The 14084-nt window shown below is 43.6% G+C and overlaps 1 protein-coding gene across 1 annotated transcript in view; it reads right to left on the bottom strand.

The window, feature by feature from the left end:
* The window catches only part of tex11 (testis expressed 11), a 168433-nt gene that overhangs the window by 104150 nt on the left and 50199 nt on the right, over window positions 1-14084 (bottom strand). The window contains exons 9-10 of the mRNA XM_078212049.1: window positions 5461-5518; window positions 1241-1336 (exon numbers count right to left, since the gene is read on the bottom strand). Coding sequence (XP_078068175.1) covers window positions 1241-1336; window positions 5461-5518 — 154 coding nt within the window. The remainder of the gene's footprint in view (window positions 1-1240; window positions 1337-5460; window positions 5519-14084) is intronic.

Raw genomic sequence — 14084 nt, forward strand, 5'->3', positions numbered from 1 at the left:
ACAACCAACAACTTGCAGTATTGTGTTCCTCATGTGCAGAGATATATCTCAAAGTACTTTACAAGGAAGTGGAGAGCAGCAGTAGGAAAAGAATGTATACAGGGAAAGAGAGGGGTTTGGCTAGATGAAAGCATATTCAAAGAGACCAGTCATTTGGAGGCTTTGGAAGGTAGAGTTATGGAGGCAACACAGCAGTATTGGCTGAAGGAAAGATCCCCATTGATGAAGCAATAGGAGCAATAAAGGAAGAGTCAGCTGGAATGAAAGCTAAGTAAAGGAACACAAGACTTGTGGAAGACTGAGGAGATCAAGTGGTGAAGGTCAAGAGGAGTATCTGAAGTCATTTTGATTGGCTACATGAGCCAACAGAGCTTGGAAAACAAAGGAAATTGTTGATGCTTTGGTACAGTTGTGTTGTGGGCTATAATCTTTTGAAACACTTGTAGTAATAAAGATTCGAACGCCAACAAGGAGAACATCAGAAAAGATGAAAATAAAATTTAAAATGCGAGCCCCAAGTAACGGCATGGATAAGAGTTATGCTTACAAAGGGATGAAATGGGGTTGGGGGGATGAAATGTCGTGGGGATGAAATAAAGCAATTTTGCTTATAGATTAGAGATAGAGGAAGAACCTGAACTCCAGATCGATGAAGGGACCGAGGTTTTCTTTTTTTTAGACCAAGCCTGATAAAGGTGGGGAAACTAATGATGTTGAGGCCAGTTATGCAAATATATTTGAAGGAACTTAATAGAAAGGTTTTATCAATAGTCAGATTGAGCTGAAAATACTTTAGCACATTCAACAGCCGATTAGCAAAAATGATAACAACATTGGATCAACGGATGGGATTGAGGTGCAGATCTAGGTTTAGTTGACACACAAGTGACAACTGAATCCAATTCCAGATAATGTCACCAAGCGATTGTGTATAATGAGAAATGGGTCAACGATAGAGCTCTGGTTTACTGAAAAGATGACCATTCAAGTACCTGCTGGAAGTGAAATAGGCTGGGCTGTGGGCATCGAAAATAAAAAATTGCCCCATAATGCATACATTGATACAAGTTGGAATATAACATGGGACTGTGAAAGAGATATTCTAGGTTGAAGATATTTTCAAGTGCCAAAAGCAGTTAAGGATAGAGTTAACAAGCCAAGGTTATAATCATACAGGAATGTTGGGCCAAACAAGCTATAATATGGTTGTGTACCGAGAGAACTGTATAAAATGCCTTACTTGGTTTGCAAGAACGACGGCATTGAGAGCTCTCTCCTGGTGTTGCTTTATGTCCCATTCTAGATAAACATTGGCCAATAAACGTAAAACCTTTGCCTAGAACAGAACAATAGTCAGTTAACATTTCCTATGTCAATATTGCACATCTCTGACATTGTACCTCTCCTTTAGTTCTTCAAGTAACTTCCGTCTCTTAAACATCATCTTTTGTAGGCCATTAATCACATATAATACAATATCACTTATATACTTGGCATAAGGAAGAATATTTGGCAAAGCAAAGCTGCAACACAATGCCATATGAAGAAAACTTGAAACAAAAACAGAAAACGTTGCATAAAGTCAGGCAACATCTGTAGAGAGAGAAACAGAGTTAATAACTGGAATTTTACTGCCACATCCGCCCCGGAATCGAGGCGGATGCAGCTCGCAGAACGGAATTCTCCGTTGGCCTCGGGTGGGATTTTACAAGCCTCGCCTGAGCGAAGTCGTAAAATACCGGCCAATGTTTCAAGTCCATGTGACTTCAGAGCTGAAGAGAGGTGGAAATGTAATGGCTTATATATTTGGAGGGAGGGTAGAGAAGATATAGCAGAATTATTATTATTGAAGAAAAGATGTATCTCTCACTTGAGGATAGTTTGATCACAAGTGTATGAATTGCCAAAGTATCAGCAATCAATTGTATATAAATAAAGAGAAATTTGTCAAGGAGGGAGCTCCGGTTTGCTGAAAAGATGACCATTCAGGCACCTGCTGGAAGTGGTATAGGCTATGTCCACCAAAAATGAAAATCTGCCCATAATGCACAAATAATACAAGTAGGAGCATAACTATGGGACTAATCATTAATAATCAGGACTATTGCATGAATTAAGGATTGTTTAAAACATTTGCATTTTAAGTTGCAGAAGACTGAAAGTTACGCTCAATAGACAAGCACACCAGGGCTTTGTGCTATCATTCCTGAAGTTCTAATGTACTAACGTAGAGGGGAGCTATACGATAAATGACAGAAACAAAGGGTGTAGAGACGCAGAGGGACCTGGGTGTGCAAGTCCACAGATCCTTGAAGGTGACGTCACAGGTGGAGAAGGTAGTGAATAAGGCATATGGCATGCTTGCCTTTATAGGACAGGGCATAGAGTATAAAAGTTGGGGTCTGATGTTGCAGTTGTATAGAACGTTGGTTCGGCCGCATTTGGAATATTGCGCCCAGTTCTGGTCGCCACACTACCAGAAGGACGTGGAGGCTTTGGAGAGTGCAGAGGAGGTTTACCAGGATGTTGCCTGGTATGGAGGGGCTTAGTTATGAGGAGAGATTGGGTAAACTGGGGTTGTTCTCACTGGAAAGACGGAGGATGAGGGGTGACCTAATAGAAGTGTATAAAATTATGAAAGGCATAGATAGGGTGAACGGTGGGAAGCTTTTTCCCAGATTGGTGGTGACGTTCACAAGGGGTGATAGGTTCAAGGTGAGGGGGGTGTTTAACACGGATATCAGAAGGACGTATTTTACGCAGAGGGTGGTGGGGGCCTGGAATGTGCTGCCGGGCAAGGTGGTGGAGGCGGACACACTGGAAACGTTTAAGACTTATCTAGATAGCCATATGAACGGAGTGGGAATGGAGGGATACAAAAGAATGGTCTAGTTTGGACCAGGGAGCGGCGCGGGCTTGGAGGGCCGAAGAGCCTGTTCCCGTGCTGTATTGTTCTTCGTTTCTTTGCCAATTTTACAATGGCAAGAGTTAGTTTCACTATCAAATAATGGATTTGGACTACATGACATTGAGACTTTCCCAGTTCATTAGGGTTTTGGGAAATATCACTATCAATAGCAAAGTATAAAGGAAATGTGACAAAAATTAGGTATTTTGTCTTGTGTTTATTCTGTGGCGTTTCCCTTAAATCCAGTTCCAATACATACACAAGTTAAAAATTGACCACAGATTTCTGTCAAACCTTTTCTGGCATAGTGTTGCAAATGTCACCCATTTAGGATTGAATTAAGGAATAATATTAACTTAAACAATGCTATTTTTCCAATATATGTATGAATGATTTTGAACACAGGATCCTCAAAAACGACTCAAGAACCTCTGAAAAATGTACAATCAAGCAGATTTACTGTATCAAGCAGCACAGCCTGCCACCTGATACTTGTACCATTTCTCATTGCCCTGGATCCCCAACAATTACAGACCACTGAAGAAGACATTTCAGAGGAGAATCATCCTGAGGAGACAGCTTCACATATGAGATCATTCTCAAGCATCAACAAAAAACTGGTACCCTAGCAGGGTTAGAAAGCAAGATAAAGAGTCTGCATGTGAAGCATGCAATGTTGGTGAACAACAGCAAATACTGGTGACATGGACTGATCTGACCACAGCTTGCCAAGTTCCTCTGCTTGGACATCTGAGCAGGACAGTGATGCAGATTTTAGGGTAAAAAGCTTTCACACAAGCAGATACCTAAGGTGCAAAAGGATGTAGAGGCATTGGAGGGGAAAGTTGGAGGTTATACAAGCATGATACTAGAAAAACATGGGTGTACATATAAAGAAGGAATTGTAAGACTGGGTCTCCTTTGAAAAAATAAAGCTGAGCAGTGACCTAAGCAAGGGTATTTAAAATTATGAAATATTTTAATCAAGTGGATGTAGTGTGAACATTTTCTCTTGTGGCGAAGGGCAAAATTAGAAGCTGTCAGTATAAAACAGCCACCAAGAAACTCAATAGGGAATTAAAAGGAAACTTCCTGACCCAAAGAGTGGTAAGAATGTGGAACCCATAACCATAAGGAGTGACTAGCATAGATGCATTTAAGGGGAAGGAAGAAGAAAATAGAGGACTACAATGGTAGCTATAAGTAAGGAAATTTGGGAGGAGGCTCAGGTGGATCATAAACATTGGCATGGGCCTATGTATCTGAACACCCATGAAGGTGTTCACCATCATGATACAACATGGAAGAGTCAATTTCCAACCTGTAATTTGTTACGTCCCAGGGTTTCAGCACTCTACCTTGGCCATTTCCAGGAGTGTGAGCATTCACAAATGGCAGTGCTTACAACCTGTCAGCAGCAGTAGAAATCCAACCATCACTCAGACTCTGGGTTCAAACCTGTTTCCTGGCTCAAGAGGCAGACTTTCACCTTAAACAGGCTGATGGAGCAAATGAATAGGGTGTCTAAGGGCATCATTCATCTTCTGCACTCTGTTGTACAGAAGATGAGTGGGATACAGAGCCCCAGGCTATTGGGACTGATAGTGGCACATTGCGAGCAGCACATGCTGTTCCTTTTTGGGTATCTATGATGTGGAGATGCCAGTGTTGAACTGGGGCGGGCACAGATGGAAGTCTCACAACACCAGCTTCAAGTCCAACAGGTTTATTTGGAATCACGAGCTTTCAGAGCGCTGCTCCTTCATCACGTAAGTCACCTAAGGAGCAACGCTATGAAAACTCATGATTCCAAATAAACCTGTTGGATTTTAACCTGGTGTTGTGAGACTTCTTACTTTTGGTTATCAGTGTGGTTGCTCCCTCACCACCTTGCTAAGCAATAATACCTGCCATAATGCCAGACAGCCAGATTTCTCCAGCAGCAGCTGGAGTAATGTGGGTTGCAGCCAGGAGACTGGAGCTCCGAGAAGTTGCCAAACACAAGCATCTCAAGGTTCCTCACAAGTGACAATAGCCTTCCACAAAGCTACTGAAGTCCTTGAATGAATCACCTCATTGGAGCAGAAGAGTTAATAAATGCCCATTAAAAAGAATTATGGATTGCTCACCTGATTGACAAAATAATTCCCCATAATATTATGATTGGAATTAAACCATTTGCATCTTTGATCCAGTTGACTTATCTCCGGGGCATGAAATAATGTACATTTGAGTTTGATCAGTTGGACTTTACAATTGTGCATTAACAGGCATTAGAAAGACTTTTCAAGACTTGAGCAGTTTTATGGATACAAGTTGAGTATAATCGATCTGAAAAAAAGATCTACTTAGTTCCTACTCTGCTTTGCATGGAATGAAAAATATGAATGTAAAAACCTCTTAGCAGCTTTAGTGATTCTACATGCATTTCTTAATATCCTAGCACAATTACATAATCCTATGTGCACTATTTATTCTTCTTGCTCATCTACACACTTGTACAGATAACCTTTAAGTTATGTTTTCCAAAAATACATTAAAATTACATATACCTGCACAGGAGAACCTGGAGAATATCTTTTATCCATTTTCCCAATGTCGTAGCTCTGACTGGTGGTAGATAAAAAAAACATTTTTAGCAGATTAAGAGTAGCAAAAATAAGAACAAAATGACCTACCCAGGAGAGTCACCATCTTTCATCAAATGGTCTTTGTGCTAGCAGACTCATTAAGTATAAGAAAATGTAGTGCAAAAGTTCAGCGCTATCAACCTTGGGCACTACGGAATTAAGGCATTCTGCGCCGCTAGCCACTTCGCGGAGTCAGCATGCCTCATGAGACAAGCACTCGTGTGGGCCCCTTCTGCATGTGTTGGAACCAACAGATTCGCAGCGCTATCCCAATGTCATATAGGCCTATCAATTGACATGCCGCCATCCAACAACTTTGGACTATACGGATCCATTAGACTCATGCATCCAACACTCCACAAAGATCAAGTATTCAGCTGCAAGATGAGCACTTCCCCTGTGCTATTCAAAGGGCCACTCAAAAAATTGCAGGTGAGCTATTTTTGTTCAGATTGAATTTGTGGAAGTAGTGTGTGCATGAATTTAAAGAGCTGAGTTTTTGGTAGTTATTGCTTATAGTTTCGGGAAGAGAAGTATATTGGAGCCAGGTAAATGGGAAGTTATTACAGTGCCTCTTGGTCGAAAACATGACAAGGACATGGAGCACTCAATGCAGTGGGGAAGGTCTGCAAAGAGGGAGGAGGAAGGTGTGCTCTCCACAGAAGGCCCTACCCACCAATGCAAGGTAAAAGTGGTAGAAAAGGTAAGAAGGCTGAGAGAAAAACAGCATTAACAGGGAGAAAAAAAAAATCACATTGAAGCCACCACATTGGTAGTCAATGACGAGTCATTTAGTGGTCACTCTGTGATTGATGAGGGGTTCCTATGCTTTCCTTCTTTCGCTCATGTCTTCATCTTTATCATCCACCCAACTTCAAAGCCAACCAAACCAATGTCAAGCAGAGCTCGCCATCATGTGCACTCAATTTCCAGCCGTTGAGGCCAAAACCAATCTTCCTCAAGTAGACATTCAGAGTATCCACTGGCACACCCGTGACCTTTAACCAGTTGGGAGTAAAGTGCACACTTCGGAAGCCAAGCATTCGGTATTCTGATGCAAGGCCTGTCCAGTGGAACTTTCACGTGAGAATGGTCAATCAGGAGACCTGCTTCCTGGAGGAAGCTCATGTTCTTGCAATGGTCCATCCAAGTATATGTAAGAACTTCCATAGGTGATGTTGATGAATACCTGGAGTTCTCTTAGATGTCATCAATACATAACTCAGGTTTTGCAGCTGCAAAGGATGTCAGGAGGATGAGTGCTTTAGTGACTGCCTTTGTGCCCATTTGTGTGTCATGGTTAATGAAGACTCAGCTGAGCAGCTTCCTAAAGGAGTGGCTCATGCAGTGGATCCTGTGTAGCATCTCCTAATCTACGGTCACTGACTAGAGCAAACGGCTACTGTGAAAGCAGAAGTGGTCAACTGCCTCCTGGGCAACCTGCAGCCGTGATAATGGCAGGATTTAGTGTGAGTCCTAGTTTTGTCTGGAGAACTTTTGTCTTATCAGCATTCAGCTGCAGCCCTCGGACTCAATACATTTCTTCAAACAGGTCAAGGGTAGCTTGTAAGTCTTCTTCTGCGTGTGGCAGAAAAACACGGTTATCCAACTGCTGAAGGTCTGTTATGGTCGTGCATGAATCTCTGGTCTTCACCTTCAGCCTTTGGAGATTAAGAAGCTTCCCGTCAAACCTATACTCAATTCGGACCCAAGGTGGGAGGGGGTCCTTGGCCATGTTGGAGCTAGTTGCTGGGAAGATGGAGAAAGGGTGGGCGTAAGCAAATATCCTTGCTTGATGCCAGTTATGACAGGAAAGACATCAAACTCCAGTCCACCATAGAAAACAGTGGCAATCATTTCATTATGAGGAAACGATGCCACCTTGACTTATTTCCATGGACAGCCGATGCGGCCAGAATCTTCCAAAAAGCTTTTCTGTTGACTAAGTCAAAGACCTTTGTTATATCAATGAAGGCTATATATATGAAGAGCTTGGAATTGTTCACAGGAATTCTCCTGGATTTGCCAAATGGTCAAGATCAGACCCATAATGCCTTGCAATGCTCGGAATCCATAATGGAATTCTGGAAAATTGATGGTGGTAGGCGGTGGCTACACTTTCTTCTGGGTAAGCGAAACAAGTAGAAGTGCATCTATGGAGTTGGCTTTACCATTCGAACAACACTGCCAACCAGCTGCTGGGGAAACTGACGGGGCAAAGTGATTGTTTGATGGTCCTCCAACTTTGCTACTCGCAGTCATATCTCAACTGGGATTAGTGCATACCAATGGATTCTGAGGACACCACGAAGGAACTATTTTATGTAGAAATAGACAGTGTCCTGCGTAGTGTCATGAAAAACAACAAACTCATCTTACTCAGAGATTTCAGTGCCAGAGTTGGAGGTGGTTAAGCATTCTGCTTTCTCGTTCCAAATCGTCCCCTTCCAGACTCAGTTAATGGAACTGTATTCAACCACAATCTGTAAACATCCCTTGCTCTGTCATGGCCAAAGGCCAGGGAATCATTGCTGGTCAATTAGAAGTGATAGAGAACACCCATTAGAAACACCAGACATACTTAAAAATTAGGTCCAACCTGATAAAGCTATAACACAGGACTACATGCCTGCTGAACAGTGAAAACAGCATAGGCGAGGCCACTCTGTACTTCGAGTCTGTACTGACCATTGGACAGAGCATCTTAGCCAGGCCCTACCCCCCGTAACCCCATTCACTAATCCGTACACACTTTTGGACACTAAGGGGCAATTTAGCATGACCAATCCAACTAACCTGCACATTTTTAAAATGTGGGAGGAAACTGGAGCACCGGAAGAAACCCACGCAAACACGAGGCGAACGTGCAAACTCCACACAGTCAACCAAGGCTGGAATCAAACCCAGGTCCCTGGTGCTGTGAGGAAGCAGTGTTAACTATTGTGCCACCGAGACCTCGCAATCAATGGCTCAGACTAAAACTTTGTGTCCAGCCGCATACAGTCAGAAAATATGGTGGACAACTAAACAATTAAGAAAAAGAGGCTTCGTTCCACAAACATTGCTATCCTCAATGATGATTAAGACCAGTGCATTGATGCAAAAGACACAACTGAAGCCTTTGCGACCATCACTGGCCAGAAGTGCTGAGTGAATGATCCATAGTGCCTTGCAATGTTCGAATCCATAATGGAATTCTGGAAAATTGATGGTGGTAGGTGGTGGCTACACTTTCTTCTGGGTAAGCGAAACAAGTAGAAGTGCATCTATATAGAACATAGAACAGTACATAGAACAGTACAGCACAGAACAGGCCCTTCGGCCCACGATGTTGTGCCGAGCTTTATCTGAAACCAAGATCAAGCTATCCCACTCCCTATCATCCTGGTGTGCTCCATGTGCCTATCCAATAACCGCTTAAATGTTTCTAAAGTGTCTGACTCCACTATCACTGCAGGCAGTCCATTCCACACCCCAACCACTCTCTGCGTAAAGAACCTACCTCTGATATCCGTCCTGTATCTCCCACCACGAACCCTATAGTTATGTCCCCTTGTAATAGCTCCATCCACCCGAGGAAATAGTCTTTGAACGTTCACTCTATCTATCCCCTTCATCATTTTATACACCTCTATTAAGTCTCCCCTCAGCCTCCTCCGCTCCAGAGAGAATAGCCCTAGCTCCCTCAACCTTTCCTCATATGACCTACCCTCCAAACCAGGCAGCATCCTGGTAAATCTCCTCTGCACTCCTTCCAGCGCTTCCACATCCTTCCTATAGTGAGGTGACCAGAACTGCACACAATATTCCAAATGTGGTCTCACCAAGGTCCTGTACAGTTGCAGCATAACCCCACGGCTCTTAAACTCCAACCCCCTGTTAATAAAAGCTAACACACTACAGGCCTTCTTCACAGCTCTATCCACTTGAGTGGCAACCTTTAGAGATCTGTGGATATGGACCCCAAGATCTCTCTGTTCCTCCACAGTCTTCAGAACCCTACCTTTGACCCTGTAATCCACATTTAAATTTGTCCTACCAAAATGAATCACCTCACATTTATCTATGGAGTTGGCTTTACCATTCGAACAACACTGCCAACCAGCTGCTGGGGAAACTGACAGCACCACATATGCAAGTCTTCAGTAAATTCAACTCACACCAAGTGATGTCAATGAATGGCTGAATGAAATAGATACAGCAGCTACTGGCCATGCCAACATTCTGGCAATAATGCTGAAGACTTGTGTGCCCAAAATTAGCTGCGCCTGTAGAAAAGTTGTTTCAGCATAGCTACAACATGGACATCTGTCCTAAATATGGAAAATTGCCCATAAAAAGGACAAATTTAGACTGGACAATTATGGAAGGTGTTATTAAAAATCACACATGCTCAAGTTCAGGTTCCATCAGGAACCCTGAGCTTCAAACCTCATCATAGCCTTGGTCTAAACATGGGTAAAATGGCCAAATTCAAGAGGTGAGGTAGGAGTGACTGCCCTTGCCGTTTTGACTGAGCTGGCTTCAAGGAATCCTAGCAAGGTTGAACCATATCTAGCACAAAAGAAGATGGTTGTTGATGTTAGACCCACATCATCTCAGCCCTAGGACATTATTGAGGAGTTCCTCATGGTCCTAGGCCCGACATTATTGAGGAGTTCCTCATGGTCCTAGGCCCAACCTCTTCAGTTGCTTCATCAATGACATTCTCTTGAACTCAAAGATCAAAAGTAGGATGTTTGCTGATATTTTCAGTGTTATTTGCAACTCCACAGGTATTGACGCACTATGTGTCCACATGCAGCAAAACTGTGGGATCCTTTGTATGATTTGCTTCCGTTAAAACACTTCATTTTGATATTTCTGCCTATGTAACTTACTATGCTAAGCTTTAAAGCTAATTTAGTCACATTTTAAAATTCAGCTGGGAATTCTGGGATTAGCTTAGAAATTGACTGCATTCTTTGAAAGTAATCTTGCAAGCAAGGCTTTCTCATAAACCCAAACAGAAGCTTTCACGGCCACACAGCCGCCAATTGTTAATGAAAGTTAGGGACATAGTTTGTACCAGCAATTTCAATAACACAGATAAGAATTCGTATATTGTAGTAACAATTATCTGTTTAGTTATTTCAGTCCAGTGTGAGGTTTGAGTTCAACTCTGTGTCGGGACTGGCTTTCGCCGGTCCCTTTCTCTTTCTCTCTCTGTCCAGATCTTCGTTTCTGTAGTTTTAATTTTAAGTTTCATTCAATAAAGAAAATCATCTGAAAAATCATACCAAGTGCTGCCTACGTCTATTCTCAGGAATGAATGGACCCTACAAAGACCTAGACAACATTAAGGTTTGGGCCAATAAGTGGCAAGTAATATTCTCGCCTATAAGTATCTGGCAATAGAGGATCTAACCATTATCCTTGAAATTCAAAGATATCATTCACACTGTCAACATTTTGTGGGGGTGGGGGTAACCATTGACCAGAAAATTAAGTGGATCAACTATTATAAATACTGTGGATACAAGGGCAGGTTAGAGGCTGAAAAGTCTGCAGCAAGTACCTCACCTCCTGGGTTCCCAGCACCTACAAGGCACAGGTCAAGAGTATGATGGAATACAATCCACTTACCTAAATGAGTGTATCTCCAACAAAACTCAAGAAGTCCAATGCCACCCTGGACAAAGCAGCTTTTTTGATTGATATTCCATCCACCAGCAAAATTCACTCCCTTCACCATCACCACACAGTAGCAACAATTTGTACGGTACACAATACACCATGCCTCTTTTGACAGCACCCTTCAAAGTATCCAGAAGGACCAGGGCAGCAGATGCATGTGAACACCACCACCTGCAAGTTCTCCTCCAAGTCACACACCATGGAACTATATTGCCATTCCTTCACTGACAGTGGATCAAAAACCTGGAAGCACTCTGGGCATACTTACACCAGATGGACTGCTTTGGTTCATGAAGATAGCTCACCATCACCTGGGTTAACAAATGCTGCCCTTGCCAGCAACATTAATATTCAATGAAATAATTTCAAGCGTCAGAGCTTCATTCATAGCTGCGTGGACTTCCTCTGGTCATCTTGAGGCTAAACACAGTAAGAAGTTTAACAACACCAGGTTAAAGTCCAACAGGTTTATTTGGTAGCAAAAGCCACACAAGCTTTCGAGGCTCTGAGCCCCTTCTTCAGGTGAGTGGGAATTCTGTTCACAAACAGAACTTATAAAGACACAGACTCAATTTACATGAATAATGGTTGGAATGCGAATACTTACAACTAATCCAGTCTTTAAGAAACAAAACAATGGGAGTGGAGAGAGCATCAAGACAGGCTAAAAAGATGTGTATTGTCTCCAGACAATCTTGAGGCTAGTCAGGCAACGATCTTGGGCACCTGAAAGCAAGTGAGAGGAGGGTTCTTGAGGCGAGTGGGGGGCGTGGGTAGAAAAGCAGGAAAATTGTCTGCAGCTTTCCATTTATGACATGTCAGGATGAGGAGGAGTAGGGAGCTGCTAAAGAGCAAAAGAGGGTGGCGATGGCCTAGTGGTATTATCGTCCGGCTATTAATCCAGAAACCCAGATAAACCTGGGTTCGAATCCCACCACGACAGATGGTGGAATTTGAATTCAATAAAAATACCTGGAATTAAGAGTCTACTGATGACCATGAAACCTTTGTCGTTTGTTGGAAAAACCCATCTGGTTCACTAATGTCCTTTAGGGAAGGAAATCTGCCGTCCTTACCTAGGCTGCCCTACATGTGACTCCAGAGCCACAGCAATGTGGTTGACTCTCAACTGTCCTCTGAAATGGCCTAGCAAGCCACTCAGTTGTATCAATCACTACAAAGTCTCAAAGAAATGAAACCGGACAGACCGCCTGGCATCGACCAAGGCACCGGAAAATACAACGGCAAAACAAACAGCCCTGTTGACCCTGCAAAGTCCGCCTTTCTAACATCTGGGGGTTAGTGTCAAAATTGGGGGGAGCTGTCTCACAGACTAGTCAAGCAACAGCCTGACATAGTCATTCTCATGGAATCGTACATTACAGATAACACCCCAAACACCACAATTACCATCCCTGGATATATCCTGTCCCACTGGCAGGACAGCCCAGCAGAGGTGGCTGCGGCACAGTGGTATACAGTCAGGAGGGAGTTGCCCCTGGGAGTCCTTAACATCGACTCCGGACCCCATGACGTCTCATGGCTTCAGGTTAAACATGGGCAAGGAAACCTCTTACTGGTTACCCAATACCGTCCTCCTTCGGCTGATGAATCAGTATTCCTCCATGTTGAACAACACTTGGAGGAAACACTAAGGGTGGCAAGTGTGCAAAATGTACTCTGGGTGAGGGATTTCAATGTCCACCACCAAGAGTGGCTTGGCACCAGCATTGTTGATCGAGCTGGTTGGGTGCTAAAGGATATAACTGCTAGGCTGGGTCTGCAGCAAGGGGTGAAGGAACCAACAAGAGGAAAAAACATATTTAACCTCACCCTTACCAATCTGCCGGCTACAGATGCATCTGTCCATGACAATATCAGTAAGAGTGACCACCGCACAGTCCTTGTGGAGACAAAGTCCCGCCTTCGCATTGAGAATAACCTTCATCATGTTGTGTGACACTATCACCGTGCTAAATGGGAAGATTTCGAACCGATCTAGCAACTGAAGACTGAGCATCCACGAGGTGTTGTGGGCCATCAACAGCAGAGGAATTGTACTCCGGCACCATCTGCAACCTCATGGCCCAACGTATCCCCCAACCATTACCATCAAGCTAGGCGATCAACCCTGGTTCAAAGGAGAGTGCTGGGGAGCATGCCAGGAGCCGCACCAGGCATACATCAAATGATGTGTCAACCTGGTGAAGCTACCAAACAGGACTACTTGCATGCCAAACAGCAAAAACAGCAAGTGAAAGACAGAGCTAAGCGATCCCACAATCAACGGATCAGACCTAAGTTCTGCAGTCCTTCCACATCCAGTCGTGAATGGTGATGAACAATTAAACAACTCACTGGAGGAGGCGGTTCCACAAATATCCCCATCCTCAATGATAGAGAAGCCCAGCACGGCAGTGCAAAAGATGAGGCTGAAGTATTCGCAGCTATCTTCAACCAGAAATGCCAAGTGGATGATCCATCTCAGCCTCCACCAGTGGTCCCCAGCATCTCAGATGCCAGTCTTCAACCAATTCGATTCACTCCACGTGATATCAAGAAATCGTTGGAGGCATTGGATACTGCAAAGGCAATGGGCCCTGATAAATCCCATCAATAGTACTGAAGGCTTGTGCTCCAGAACGTGCCACTCTCCTAGCCAAGCTCTTCCAGTACAGTTACAACACTGCCATCTACCCAACAATGTGGAAAATTGCCCAGGTATGCCCTGTACACAAAAAGTAGGACAAATCCAACCCAGCCAATTATCGCCCAGTCTACTCTCAGTCATCAGTAAAGTGATGGGAGGGGTCATCAACCCTGCTATCAAGCAGCACCTGCTCAGCAATGCCCAATTTGGGTTTCGCCAG

Source organism: Mustelus asterias, chromosome 4 (assembly GCF_964213995.1).
Source record: "Mustelus asterias chromosome 4, sMusAst1.hap1.1, whole genome shotgun sequence".
In the NCBI taxonomy this organism is placed as follows: domain Eukaryota; kingdom Metazoa; phylum Chordata; class Chondrichthyes; order Carcharhiniformes; family Triakidae; genus Mustelus; species Mustelus asterias.